General features: G+C 39.1%; 1 protein-coding gene across 1 annotated transcript in view; it reads right to left on the reverse strand.

Annotated features, from left to right (window-relative positions):
- LOC126162503 (thymic stromal cotransporter protein-like) overlaps positions 1-15842 on the reverse strand; it is a 102374-nt gene that overhangs the window by 26135 nt on the left and 60397 nt on the right. The window contains exon 6 of the mRNA XM_049919055.1: positions 5523-5606. Coding sequence (XP_049775012.1) covers positions 5523-5606 — 84 coding nt within the window. The remainder of the gene's footprint in view (positions 1-5522; positions 5607-15842) is intronic.

A 15842-nucleotide genomic window follows, 5' to 3' on the forward strand; every position in this document is an offset into this window, starting at 1 on the left:
TTCATAAGTAACATCAGACAACTGTCTTACAACCTTGTAAGATCCAAAGTAGCGCCTGAGGAGCTTCTCAGAGAGACCAACCTTCCAAACAGGAATGAAGATCCAGATGAGGTCACCGGGCAGGCAGACAACAGAGCAGTGGCTTGTGTCATACCTTCAGCGATCATTTTCTTGAGCTTGCAGCATGGGGAGTCAAGCTAACTGCCAAGCTTCCTCAGCTCTGGTTAACACCTGGTCAATGTAGTTGTCGTCCACGTCATCAGGTTGTAAAGGAAATACAGTGTCCATCGTAGTAGTCACCTCACGCCCATGCACCAGGAAAAATGGCATAAATCCTGTGGTATCTTGTTTGGTGGTGTTGTAGGCAAACATCACAAAAGGTAGCACCTCACCCCAGTTGCTCTGCTCAACACTGATGAACACTGATAGCATGTCAACCAAGGTCTTATTAAGCATTCAGTAAGCCCATTAATTTGCAGATGGTAGGCAGTTGTCATGTGATGAGTAATGTTGCACTGACAGTTTATTTCTGCCACAAGATTCTATTGAAAACTTTCCCTCGATCTGTAATTAATGACCTTGGGCAACCGTGTTTGAATACAATATCTTCCACAATAAATTTGGCTACCTCAGATGCTTCAGCTGTTTTCACGGCTTTTGTAAGTGTCAGATAATTAGTGCAAACAATAATCCATCTATTGCCACTCACAGATGCTGGAAATCGTCTGAGGAGGTCAATCCCAACATGCTGGAAAGGCATTTCAGCTAGTGGAATTGGTATGAGTCGGCCAGGTGGTTTCTGAGGAATTGCCTTTCTCCTCTGGCACTCTCTACAGTGCGACACATAGTGACGGACACCCCTAAATAAACCTGGCCAGGAAATTCTCTTGCGGATTCTATCATAGGTCTTAGTAAATCCTAAATGTCTGGCCGCAGGTGCATGTGTTTAGGAATCACTGGTAGCCACCTCTTTCCAAATGGATCAAAGTTTTTCTTGCAAAGTAATCCATTAGCTACCTTAAATTGTCCTTTCACATCCTCTGACCGATTTAAGGCAAGCATAATTTGAGATATCTTGGCGTCCTTCTTCTGCTCAGCAGAGACATCCTGGAGTGCAGTGAGACAGTCACTATCTTCATCAAAGTCTTGATGGTCTTGCTCAGGGTTTCTTGAGAGACAGTCGGCATCTTGGTGTTTTCTTCCATTTTTGTACACTATGGTAATGTCATACTCTTGAATATGTAGTGCCCACCTGGCAAGTCGTCCTGTTGGATCCTTAAGACCTGTTAGCCAACAAAGTGAATGATGGTCTGTAACAACTGTGAATGGCCTTCCAGAGAGATACTGTGGAAATTTGCTCATGGCCCAGATCACAGCAAGACATTCTCTTTCTGTAGTTGGGTAGTTTCTCTCAGCTTTTGTAAGTGTCCTAGAAGCATAAGCTATAACCTCTTTTCCATCTGAAATTTGCACCAGAACAGCATCAATCCTATACCCACTGGCATCTGTGTGTAGTTCTGCCAGCGCTCTCTCATTATACCGAGCAAGTACAGGGTCAGTTGTCAGAGCTTTTCGCAGTACATTGAAAGAATCTTGTTGAGAACCACCTCAGATAAATTTAGCATCAGCATTTAACAACTCTTGGAGTGGCCTGTCTTTGATATAAAGTCTTTGATAAAATGATGGTAATAAGAACATAATCCGAGGAAGCTTCTCACATCTCTAATACTCTTAGGAATAGGAGATTCCGTTATAGATCTTGCCTTTTCTGGGTCTGGCCGAACACCTTTGTTTGACATAAGGTGTCCACGTACTTTGATTTCTTTTTCTCCAAAGAGACACCTTCTCGGATTAAGTTCCAGTCGACCTCGTTGGGGACACTTAGGAACGGCCCTCAGTCTTTTTATATGTTCATCAAATGTCTCTGAGAACACTATAATGTCATCTAAATAACAAAGACACATCATCCACTTCAGGTGACATACAAGATTATCCGTCATCCATTCTAAAGTTGCTGGTGCATTACACAAACCAAATGGCATTATCTTAAACTCATACAGACTCTCAGGAGTGATGAATGAAGTTTTCTCATGATCATATACTTTTATTTGTCAGTACCCTGAGTACATGTCCATGGTTGGCAAAAACTTAGCCCCCTACAGAAAAATCTAGTGAATTGTCAATTTGTGGAAGAGGGTAAACGTCCATTTTAGTTATCTTATTAAGCTTCCTGTAATCAACACAAAAGCGCCAACTGCCATCCTCCTCCCTGACGAGGACCACTGGTGATCTGGTGATGACCATGGGCTCTGTGAAGGCTGAATGATGTCATTCTTCATCATTTTCTCTACCTCCTCGCAAATTATTTGACGTTCCGTTGCTGATGAGGACCACTGGTGATCTGGTGATGACCATGGGCTCTGTGAAGGCTGAATAATGTCATTCTTCATCATTTTCTCTACCTCCTCACAAATTATTTGACGTTCTGTTGCTGACACATAGTATGCTCTCTAGCTTATTGGTTGATGGTCTCCAGTGCTAATCCAGTGCTTCACCGTCGATTTGTCTAATTTGCTCTTCACCTGTGGATTGAAGCATTCAGGGAACTCTTGAAGAATGGCAAGTAGCTTCTTCTGTTGTTCCTTATTGAGATCTGGTGATAGTCAAGATAGAAGATCTTGTCTCATAGTGGTAGCACTAATTTCGCCCACAGACTCAGCATGGGAGGTTTCTATGACACTTAGCTGTTCTTCAATTAATGGCTCAACGTTTGCTATGCACATGCATCTTGGAAGGATCTGCAGTTCTCAGCAACAGTTAACTCTCCACAATTCACTGAATCTGTTCTTAAACGAGACGACAGAGCCTGGGATGACCAAGTTATTCTTCAGTGGTATGTTTCCCTCACATTCCACTACAAGATCCATGGGTTGATGCATGGCATGACACATGACAGCTATTTTTCTAGTGTTGAATGCAGGAATGATCACTTCATTCAGCACACACAGTCTCCACACATGTGGATGTGCACCTTCCTGTCCACAGTAGCTCATCTCGTCTAGCACAAACTTTGAGCAACCACAATCTATAATTGCCTGAGAAGCTTCAAAAAGTCCCATCCGAGAATGACGTCATGACTACAATCTTGTAAGATGATGAATTCTAAGGGCTGTGTTTGGCCACTTATACCCACACGAATGACGCATCTTCCTGTAGGTTTTACATACTCCCATCAGCCATCTACAGCAGAGAGGTTTTATTGTTGATGAATATGGTTTTCTGCAACTGGCGACGGTACTTCTCTAAAATGACTGAATATGATGCTCCAAAGTCCACAAGAGCTTGGGCTGGTCGGCCATCCATGAGGATATTGATGTAGTTTCCTATCATTTTTGTAGTGATCAACAGTGGAGGATTTTTCGCTTTGGCAGCCTCACCTCCAAGGAAGGTCGCACCCTTTAGTTTTCCAGGTTGCAGCAGCTTGCTGATCGGCTGGAGTTTCTAAACAGAGATGGAGACCTTGATCGTTGTGTTGGGGAGCGTCCTCCCCAGCGACTAGCTTGTGGCGATGGTGACCTACGTCGTCCTGCACCCACATGTTCTTGTTCATCTTCATTGCCTCGGAGTTGGCATTGGCTAGGATCAGTCTGCTGTCTTCTGGCAAGGGCATCATCAAATATCCACCACCTTTCTCGACAATAGCACACCACATGTCCCGGTCGTCCACAGTGGAAACATACTGGCTGGTTATCTTGGGTCCTCCAGGCATCAGTCTTCCTTGGTGCCGAAACAGGTTCCTCATGTGACTTTGTAGGAACATAACTCCGTCTGGGTGTTGACTTTTTTACGGTTTTAAAGAGAAATGAAGGATGAGAGATTGGGTTCAATGTCTGTTCCATTTCCTCCCTTATGACCTCTTGAAGCGTCTCGGTTTCTTGCTCGCCGTGCAATCCAAGTGCCTTCTGAACTTCCTCTCTCACTATCTGATGAAGAATACTTGTGAAATTGGTTGCTTCCTCCATAACAGACCGTGATATGACATTTGGAAGCCATTCAAGCTTCTTGCATGTAATTCTTTTTTGATGCATTGTCTCGATATACTTGTACCATTTTATGAAGTCGTCTGCTGTCGAAATCTCCTTCAGGAGTAGGGCTTGATTTATGTCCTCAGCAACACCCTTCATGAGATGTGCAACCTTATCTTCCTCCTTCATTCTAGGATCCACTATTTTACACAGCTCCAAGATGTATTGAATATAGGATGCTGTAGTTTCTCCTGGACACTGTGCCCTGCACTTTAATTTATCTTCAGCCTTACGCTTCTGTTGTGTCTCGTCGAAATACTTGTGCAGTTCCACCTGGAATACTTCCCAGCTTGTGAACTTCTCCTCACTGTTCTCATACCATTGCTTGGCAGAGCCCTCCACGTAGAAAAATATGTTAGCCAAACACTTGGTGTCATCCCATTTGTTAAATTTGGCTATACACTCATATACCTTCAGCCACTTATTTGGATCTTGGCCATTGTCACCAGAGAACCCGGAAGGATATCTCATGTGGTGGCACACAGTTGCTGTCATAGTAACATCCTCTTCTTCTTCTGTCTCCGGTAGGTTGCGATCTGTTGAATATGGCTGGAACTCTGGTTTCTCGCCATGTAAATGGCGACTATTTGTGGCCTGATGGGAGCTGCTGTGTCATCGATAATGTGCACTATCATAAGTTCCAGTACCCAGCACCTCCACTAGAATAATGTCACGTTAGAAGAAGGTGTAATTAGATGAATGATGAACATTAACTTCACTTGACAAAGGTTTATTCAGCACTTGCACATACAAGAGCGCAGAGTGAACTGCCTTTGGCCAGAACATGTATGATATATATACAGCTACAGAACATTCCAGTACAATGATTCTTGACATTTGTGGATACTTCTAGAATGTACTGGAACAGAATATAGAAATTAAAATTGTACAGTCAAGGTGAGTTTTGAACTCATGACCTTCCATGCAACAGTTCAGTGTCATAACCACTACACCATGGTGCTACTCAGCTGCTCATGTCACAATATGAAGATAGGTACTACCCGAAATGTGTCAAATAACGTCACTGGTTTAGCAGCTGGTGGTTTCTTATTTAGTGACCAGTACAGTAATTGTGCAGTACTCCTTTTGATTTACAAAAAATTAGAGTTTTATAACCTCTGGTATTATAAAAATATATGAATTTTGTAACTCTTACTAAAATTATTCTTGAAACAAGAAAATAATGCAGAAAATGAATACTGTCAAAATTATGTAATACTGTACTTTAAAAGAGTTACTATAATGAATGTGGGCTGCAATGGCCATAGATTTCTTGCTGCACAAGATTAATTTAAAATATATGAGAAATCAGTTAGTAACAAAGAAAGTGTTCAGTAACACAGAAAACAAATTTTGTGAGATCATTTAATTAAGAATGATGTTAAACTGCCATGAGCAACAAAATGAAGAATAACAACAAAACATGAAGAGGCTTACCAATTTCGTCTTTGGGGACCATCCTGGCTATCATTGTTCTGGCTAACACCCACACCATTCCACCAAGAGCTGCAATAGCCCCACCTGCAAACACAGTTTGAATGGTAGTTTCTATCAATACAGAAATTGAGAAAGATATCCTTTATTCTATGCAGGGTATGTGCTACACTCATTATGTATGACAAGTTAAATTTGTGTGCCACAGTCTGTACATTGCCATTTACATCAATTGAGCACATTTCATAGACAAAGCTTCAGTTTGCCACAGACTCTTCCTGTTGTCTTTCAAACTCCACAATGACTATCTCACTATGCTGAAACACTATCATCTTTGACAGAAAGAACACAGTGGGGAGTCTGGGGTATGAGCAGTTTATAACTTGATATGTTTTCTGGCTACATCACAGGCAGACAAAAATTTTTCAAAGTTAGACATAAGTAGTGTTCTGGAGGGAGGAGCTTTCAGGTTAGTATGGTGGCTGGGAGTTCCACTGGCAAAGACTCATTTCTAATATTCCTAATATTAAATCAAATATTCCTAATATTAAATATTAAACAGTGTAGTCAAGCATGATCAGTCACGTGCTGGATAACAACATAGCACCATAGCTATTATTTCAAGAACCAAAATTACAATACATTCTTGAGTGCTTGCATATTGAGTAGTTTTTAAGCATTTTATTATGTACATGTTTCAAACCAGAAGAGTCCTCCATATTCAAACAAGAAAACGGAGAGTATGACATTTTTATGTGGATTATTTCATTTAATTTAACAAAAAAGTTGTTGTTTTGTTGTAAGCATGTGGGAACTAGATTCATATGTATTTATTTAAGTTGAAGCATTGAGAGTATCTCAAGTCCTCATTGGTGAGAGCAGTAGGTCTCTGGAGAATGCTAGGAAATGGAACTGAACATGGGCATAAGGGAGAAGTGAGAAGAACATTCGTGTATGGGCCATGAGATAAGACAGTAGCAAAGTTTTACTTTAATGTTGTGATATAGGACATATCTTCCTCCACAGTCCCTCTAACCATATCCTCCTCCCCCTCTCACTTTCTATCTCTCTGCCTCCCCCTCTTCCTTTTCCACCTATCCACCTCACCTCTGCACTTTCCACCTGCCTCCTGCATCTTCCCTTCATTCCCTCTCTCTGTCCATTTACTCCTCCCTCTCAATCTGTCCATTCCCTCCTCTATCCATCTCAGCTTGCCCCAGCCAAGGTTATCAGCATGTGTAGCCCCTGCAATACAGTTCAATAAATACTACTCCCACAAAACTCCTGTCATGCAGGGCAGGCTACACATCAGGGTCCTGAAAACTATTTATTTGCCTTCGGTGTACAAGTCTCCATGCAAAGCAGGTAGTTACTATTCCAAAACAACTTGTCTGTTATTTAACACAGCCTACATGTAGGGGCCTGGAAAATTGTTTCTCATCCCTGACATGTAGGCTGCATTGCAAAGCTGGTTGATTTGTCAGGCTGATGTTGTTTCCACACAACATGCATATTGTGCAACACAGCCTATATGCTCAGGGCTGGAAAAAACTTGTTTTTACCCCTATCTCTGCTCCTATTGGAGCTAGGAGGTTATATACTCCACAGTATTGATACTTGTGAGTCCTGTTGTTTGTTGTTTCTGTGCCAAATTGAGTTGAAATCAATCCATAAACAAATAACTTTGTTTAACATATCTTAGGATCACCATTTCTGAATAACATTGCTTCATTTCTGAATAAGCTACTGGAATTGTGCAACACATGCTATCGCCTACACTAATTTGCAAATATTTTCCATTTTATCATTTCTGATCATTGCTCATAACTGCAGTTTATTATTATCAATTGATTAACATCACTTTCCTGTGTGTAATTTATAAGACTGTAATATCACAATTTAATACAGGTTATTTATGAATTGGGCATAAAACAGACATGTATGGCTTAAGCTTAGTGAGCCAAATTTTCAATTAGAGCTGCATACAGCCCAATACTTATTCTAATTGCTATATCACACTCAACTACCTGTATAGGAAGGACAATGAACTCAGTAAGTTGCAAGCTTAGAAAGGATTTTTTTACTTGTTGATGAGTACACATGCATTAATATGTGACAAGCTGAAACTGTATGTCAGAGCAGAATTCGAGTCCAGATCACTGCTTTTTCCAATTACTGTGTTGTCACTTAATCCACTGGAGAATACCTTACAAGATGACCCAAAGCTTCAAACTGTCAAAGGCTCCTCTACTTTCTGACCACACACAGTTTTAACCTGTTGCATGTAATCAACATAAACTTCTTCAAACGAATAAATAAAAAAAAAAAAAATTAAAAAGAAGGACCAATATTGAATGAGTGAGGTGTTCACAAATTGTTTGTTTTAAGAGGCACTCCTAGATAAATTTCATCCTGTAATGACTTCATACAGCATGGTCACCTTAGCTGATTTGTTCTCCAGTTAATTAGAGATATCTGCAAAATTGCAAAAATAGTTCTACTGTTGGCATCACTTGTAAATTGATAAACCATACCATTAGTGATAGCTGTGAAATCAGAGTAATAGTCCCACAACTGGAATCTTATCTTATACCAATAAAAAAATTCCAGGGTGTAGTTATGAATAATAATGGGCTCCATTTCACCACTAAACAATCTGAGGAATTCTGTACAAAAAATGATACTGAGCATGTGATGTCTATTCTGTTCCACCTAAAGGAAGCAAATAGGCAGAATGGATAGCGTAAAGATTTAAACAGCACTGGATAAAACCCTGTGGAAATGAGATTAAAGAGTACATTCATGATGAGGTCAGAAGAGGTAGAGCACACACTCAGAAAGGAACAAAAGGAGTCAGATTCTTTACAACAAAAACATCCTGTGATTCCCCTTAATCCAGTTAGAATAACAGCTGAAAACAGAAATTAGGATAGTCTACTTTGCTAACCAATGTGCCACCTTGTTTGGATGTTGAGGAGTTCCCAATGCAGGTAGCACTGAATCATTTCCTTAGTATATATTACACCATGTCACTGAAAGACAAGAAAAGGTCTGCAGATATACTCTGCCAAAGACAATCGCAGTGGAGCTCACTATGGCCAGATAACGTATACTGTCAGCATCAAGGATGACATCCTTCTTTGGCTGTACCTTACATGACTGCTTTCCACTGGGACCACCCCAGCAATGACTCTCAGCTTATGAAGCAACATCTCCATCCACACTGGTATCTCTGTCAAGGACAGTCGTACAGAAGATAAAAAGCATTGCCTTTATCGAACACTCAATGGCCCACTCCACCACCAGCCCACCAGTCATCAGAGCTACACTTCACTACCATGATGAAACTCATAATGCCCTGGAGCTCAGTGATGTCAGCCCCACTGAGCACAGCTGGAATATCATATAGATAAATATTCGAGAGGGCAACCCCCCCTCCACCCAAAGAAGTAATGTAATGGGCAAAGCTTTTGTAGTTCTGATGTTAGTAACATAGTTACCTTTCCTAAGTTAGTAAGTCAACTGTTATTGCTGAAGAAGTCTTAATGCTGCTTTTATCTAGTGATCTCACTTGAAAGAAGGCTACATGAGCTGAGAAGCCCAAACATGATCATCTTCTCTGTTCCACATCAACATGACTTGCCAGTCTGGTCATGTGTACATGAAGAAATGTGAAGCTCAAATAAACAGATCCTAAATATGAGGGTTGGAACTTTAATAGTGGCAACTATTTACTTACAGCTTGTACAAAATAGATATGTGTTTCAAAGTTTCACTGACCTTCAAAGTAGTCACCAGCATTGTGTATAACTCATTGCTAGTGATGTGGGACTTTTAGGATACTCTTAGCAGTGCCAGTTGTGTTGACAGTTTGAGTGGCATGGTCTATTTCCCAACGAATTTGTAGCAGTTCTGAAGTAAGTGCCGTAAAGTGTTTCCTTCAGTTTAGAAATTGAGTTGAACTCATGAGGGCTTAAGCCAGGGGAGTAGGTGATATAGAACTTAGCAGCCCCATCAGTCAAACAAATGAAACAGCTTGCACTGTATGTGCTTGAGCATTGTCCTGCAAAATGATGGTCAGAAAGTGTCATCACTTCTGTCTCTAATCTAGTCATAGGTTGTGTTTCAAAAATTAACAGCATAGAGACAGAAGTCATGACACTTTCTGTATGACCTCACCATCATTTTGCAGGACAATGATCAAGCATGCACAGTGCAAGCTGTTACTGATTTGTTTGAATGATAGGGCTGCTAAGTGCTATACCACATACTGCACTACCCTGACTTAAGGCCTTGTAAGTTCAACTCGATTTCTAAATTGAAGGAAACACTTCAAGGCATTCACTTCAGAACTGTTACAAATTTTTTGGGCAATAGACCGTGCTGCTTGAACTGTCAACACAACTGGCACTGCTAAAAGTATCCTACGACTTCCACATTGCTGGCAACGGGTTATACACAATGCTGGTGACTACTCTGGAGTTCAGTAAAACTTTGAAACACGTATCTATTTTGTACAAGCTGTAAATAAATAGTTGCCACTATTAAAGTTCCAACCCTCATATATGCACAAGATCAAAAAATGTTACATTTGTGGACATACGAAGAAGATTCCACACATCCCATGGCTTACATCTTAATGGACTAGGGAATGACTTAGTTATAAAACATATCCAAATAGTAGTAGACAGCAAATTGAATGTACAGTGTTTTGCTACAGACGCCATCCTTCTCAAGCACAAAAATAACAAATACTTGGGAGAATCAACCACAAAATGTTAGATCAGTGAAACACTGATATTTTTAACAATTACTTAATATGTACTGTCAAAAATGATGTCTCTATGAAACAGGATATACAGCACACATTTCAGTCCAGTAACAAACAGAACTGCAGTATACTACCCACAGTAAGCACATATGACATTCTGCTGCTTACTCATAACCTCAGAAACAGAAAATCAGCTGTATTAGATGAAATTTCTCCATATCTATTGAAGAGATGCAAATATGAACCAATGAAACCACTAGTTCATCTAATAAACTGTGTTCTTAAAGACAGTGTGTTCCCTGACTACTCAAAACTGGCTATAGTTAAACCAACATACAAAAAGTAGGAAATAAAGCATCTAAAGAACTACAGATCCTTTGCTATAATATCAGCTTTCAGCAAACTGATAGAGAAAACAATATTTAAAAAATCTTGGAACATCACAACAATACTAACATATTAGGTGATTTACAGCATGGTTTCAGAAGAGGTTGAAGTACCACCTCATAAGCAATACAATTTGTCCATCACGTACTTCAAAAAATAAATGAAAAATCCCAAGCAGCAGGAGTATTCCCAGACCTCTCAAGGGCTTTTGACAGAGTACATCATGACATGCTCTTATCAAAAATTGCAAAGAGTGGTGTCACTGGAAAACTAATTCAACTGCTAGAACCATATTTAAATGGTAGACGGTAGTGCACAGAGATTGTATACTCTAATGGAGAAACACTGGAGAGGAGAAGGTCAAGTTTTAGAAATATACATTTCAGTGTTCCTCAAAGCTCCACTTTAGGTCCAATCTTATTTATGCTGTGTAAATGATTTTCCAAGTTCTCTTGGCAATAAACAGTTGATCACTATGCATGCAGATGATACATCTGGTGCCTGCTGTGCCTAGCTGAAGAGATATATAACTTTATTGAAAAAGCAAGAGCTCACTTTGAAAGAGACAACCTAAAAGTAAACGTAGAAAAACTAATATTATAAATTTTAAACCAAGTGGTCTAAACAGACAAAATACCATGATTGATGAAATTCTACCAAAAACCTGTACAGATTGTAAATCCTTGGGTTTACATGTAGATGATCGACTTTCACTGAAGCACTAAGCTGATTATGTCTGTAAAAAAAGAACACGCAGTCTATACATATTAGGAAGATTATCACCATATCTTAATTATGAAACACAAGGACCATATTATGGATTAGTGTACCCTTTCTTATCTTATGGAATAGTACTGTGGCATTGGACATGCCAAACTAACACGAAAAGGGTGAAGTCAACTTTGAGGATCGTAGCAAGAGTAAAATCAGGAACTTCTTGCAAACCTTTATTCATTAGACACAATATTCTCACAGTTTATACCATGTATGTACTAGAAACTATTATGCTAGTGAAAGAAGAAACTAAGATCACAAAAAGAAACATGGATGTTCACAACTATGAAAAAAGGCATAGGAAAGACTTTCATAGGTTAACAGAAGATTCACTTTAACAACAAAAAGCTCTCTTTTTTTAAACATGTTATTACTGAACAAAGTTGAGATGTTGACAGGGGATGATTTTAAATAGTGAGTCAAGATTAGATTAGATTAATTATTCACTCCATGGACCCATAAAAGAGGGAATCCTCCTGGGTGTGGAACACGTCAGATAAACACATTACAAAAATGTAATTAGAAAAACTTGATTTTCATTAATTTTAATGATCCTCAGTGAATAAACAATAAAATTATGTACATAAATTAAATTTAAACTTCTAATATTTACAGGTTTCATACTTACATCTGCTTTCATAAATCCATCATTCAGACATTTGCTAGTTTCTTGGCTATTACAACCAAGTGTTGTCAAAAATTTAAGTAAATTATACATTTCAGTGATCCTCAGTTAAGAACAGTCAGATTATGTACAAGATTTAAAATTAAACTTCCACTATTTATAGACTTAAGACTTACATCTGCTTTCCATACATCCATCATTTACACAGTAGGTAGTTACTTGACTGTTACAAAAAAGTATTGTCAAAAATTAAAGTACAATAAATTTTTATTAAAATGGACTACTGCACTTGTAGAGAAACTCATGGATGGAATAGAAGAAGTTGGTCATCAAAAATTCTTTATGGTTGCTGGTAACTTATTGAAAATATGCGTTGCTGAATACTGGACTCCTTTCTGGGCAAGAGTAAGTGATTTTAAATCTTTATGTGTATTGTTCTTATTCTTAGTATTCATACTGTGTACTAAGCAGTTAGTTGGAAAAAGAGGTGTATCATTTACAACAAACTTCATTAAGGAATAAATATACTGAGAAACTGTGGTTAATATGCCCAATTCCTTGAATAGGTTTCAACATGATGTTCTTGGATTTACACTACTCATTACTCTTATTATACGCTTCTGTACTATAAAATTTTTTCTCTGTCTGTGGCTTATCCAAAAATGCCCTCATAACTTGAATTTCTCATGAACTGTAATGTAATACAAAATAATGTAAACTAAAAAAATTGTAATTGTAAAAACTTTATACTTAGCTGAAAATGCACATGCTTGTAAAATTATGTGTTATGAGCAATAAATTGAAATTGAAATTATAACCTTTTTAGTGACAGTTACTTTGTGTGCAAGTCATTTTTTAATGGCTCATTCTTACGAACAGCGCATGGTTCAGTTTCATCCTCAGAAAAACTGGTACAGAAACTCTTAAAATATCACAAATGTCCTACGAGGAAATGCTTGAGTGGTTTTCCCTGTCAACTGATGACAAATCTCATCCTGGTCATCCTTCCATTGCCCAAGTCCACTACAATCTTGAAAAAAATTCGCAGATTTGTCCTGGAAGATCAACAACAGAGGACAGGAGAAGTTATGGAGCTGTCTTGAGTTCAGTACCAATGTCATCACAGATGACAAACCATGGTGCTACAGTTATGAGCCTGAAAAGAAGCAACTAGCAAGCAAGACTTCAAGTTCACCTGTCCCTAAACAAATGCATCAGTTTAAGTGAAATGTCGCAACAACACTCATTACTTCTTCCCATGTGAGAGGAGTTGCCAATTTAGGGTTTCTTCTACAGAGAATTAAACAGGTTTCCTACCTGGACATTTTGAAAAGATTGCACAACTATTTGTGGTGGAAGAGGCCTGATTTGTGGCAATTGGTTGGCTTGGTTTTACACACCAATAATGCCCCAATTGACACAGTCTTGTCTGTTTGCTAATTTTTGACCAACAACTACATGATATTTGTGTTCCAGCCCCCCTATTCACTTAATCTTGCCCCTTGAAAGTCTTTTTTATTTCTCCGAATAATGAATAAAATGAAGGGAAAGTGTTGAGCTGACATTGCTGAAGAGGGGTGAGGGGGGGTAGTGGGGGGGTGGGGGGTGGGGGAAATGTGCAAGGCACTATCAGGCATCACAGAATAAATCAGGCATCACAGAATAAGACTTTGAAAATGTTTCAAATAATGAAATAAAAAAAGTTAGACAAGTGTATTAGTGCCAGTAGAGACTTTGAAGGAAACTGAAGGTTTCTTGTTCAAAAAGTAAATAAATAAATTTGAAAATGAAGTGTGGTTTCTTTTGGGTACCCCTTAACATGTGTTGAATTCAGTTCTTAACAGTCTTCATGAGTTGTTGGCAGTTGTTTAGGAATCACAGATCAGCATGGCGCTCTTTTGGAGTCTGTTGGTTACATGTAACTGCTGACAGTTATTAAAACAGGTGCTATACTCTATAGGATTGTGCTAATAATTCAACTGATGTCCTTTGTGGTAGGAGTCTGCAATGTCAGTTGCCCCAACTGGAAGACATGTTTTGTTGTGCCCCATGATTTTCATCTCTGGCACACTAGTGTAGAAGTTGTCACCAAACCATCTGCGGTACTGGTTAACAGATTACACTATCAACATCTGCAGTAACATAATATCTAGTTGTTAGTTTGTTTTGAATGACCGAGTGAGGTGGCGCAGTAGTTAGACACTGGACTCGCATTCGGGAGGACGACGGTTCAATCCCGCGTCCGGCCATCCTGATTTAAGTTTTCCGTGATTTCCTTAAATCGCTCCAGGCAAATGCCGGGATGGTTCCTTTCAAAGGGCACGGCTGACTTCCTTCCCCGTCCTTCCCTAATCCAATGATACCGATGACCTCGCTGTCTTGTCTCCTTCCCCAAACAACCCCCCCTCCAACCCCTCTTATCTGACCCCTCTGTATTGAATGGATAATGTTCTAGTCCATCATCTGCAGAAATGAGTATTTTTATTAAGGGGTTTTGAACGAAGGACTCTGATGTGATACATGTTTATTTTAGTGATTGCATACTCAGCAGACTATCAACAACAACAAATTGTGGGCATCTTCCAAGCGAGTAATTTTCTGGGTAAAAAGCAAGGAAAAATCAGAAAAAAATTCTGGATATGATGATGTTTAGTACAGCACAAAAGCAATAATACTGAGGATAATAACAATAATTGCAAACAAGAAACAATTTAATATCTTGAAGTGGGTAGGATACTAAAGAAGAGATGAAAGATTTTGATACCTAGCAGGCAAAATTACACTAGATGACTGAAGCAAAGATGGCAGATAAAATTTAATGTTATGTAACAGTGATTCAGAATTAAGGAATAATGTACTGTAACTGTGGAGCATGGAGTGGTATTTCAATGAAGATAATTCCTGGCTGTTGCAATATATAAAATTAATGAAAGGCAACCAATCACCCATAGTGCATCAATGCATGGAGCACATAAACACATAACAGAAAGCAGCATTCACACAAGCTTTTGAGCACTAGCTCTTTTTCTAGCAACGGAACACATACATTCACACACACAACCATGCAGACACCCAAACGCACACTGCCGTGGCCACAGTAAGACTCCAGTCTTGCCATGGCCACAAGAGTGTGTGTTTGGGTACCTGTGTGGTTGTCTATGTGAATGTGTGTACTACGATACTGCATTACCTGTGTTGTTTGGAAATTAAATGGAATGTACCTTCAGACATGCATGCATGTCTGAAGAAATAGGCACTGTGATGAATACAGCCATTATGAAATACATGAAATGTATATACAGTTGCAAATATGGACAACCAACAGCTGTATAATGGAACAACAATAATGAAAATTTGTGCTGGGTGGAACTGGAACCCGAATTGCCCTCTTATCAGGAATTTTCATTGTCGTCATTCTGTTACGCAGCTGATGGTTGTCCATATTCACAACTGTGAATGCATTTAATTTATTTCATAATGACTGTAGTCACTGCAGTGCCTGTTCCAGATAAGCAAGCATGTCCGAAGGAACAATGATCATAATTCTGAACAACACAAGCACTGTAATATTGTATTTATCCGCCAACACCAGGCAGGTGACTTTAAATTAAAATCTCTCCCCTGCATGGTAATATACATAATGGATGTAAAAGTGAAACTGTAGACACATGGTTGATGACATATGGAAGTTTGGGTCTGCCATGAAGTGTGTTCAGATATCCTAATAGTAAGGTGACCGCTCACAATAAATCCATGTTTGAGTTCC

This window comes from Schistocerca cancellata, chromosome 1 (genome assembly GCF_023864275.1).
Source record: "Schistocerca cancellata isolate TAMUIC-IGC-003103 chromosome 1, iqSchCanc2.1, whole genome shotgun sequence".
Taxonomy (NCBI): Eukaryota; Metazoa; Arthropoda; class Insecta; order Orthoptera; family Acrididae; genus Schistocerca; species Schistocerca cancellata.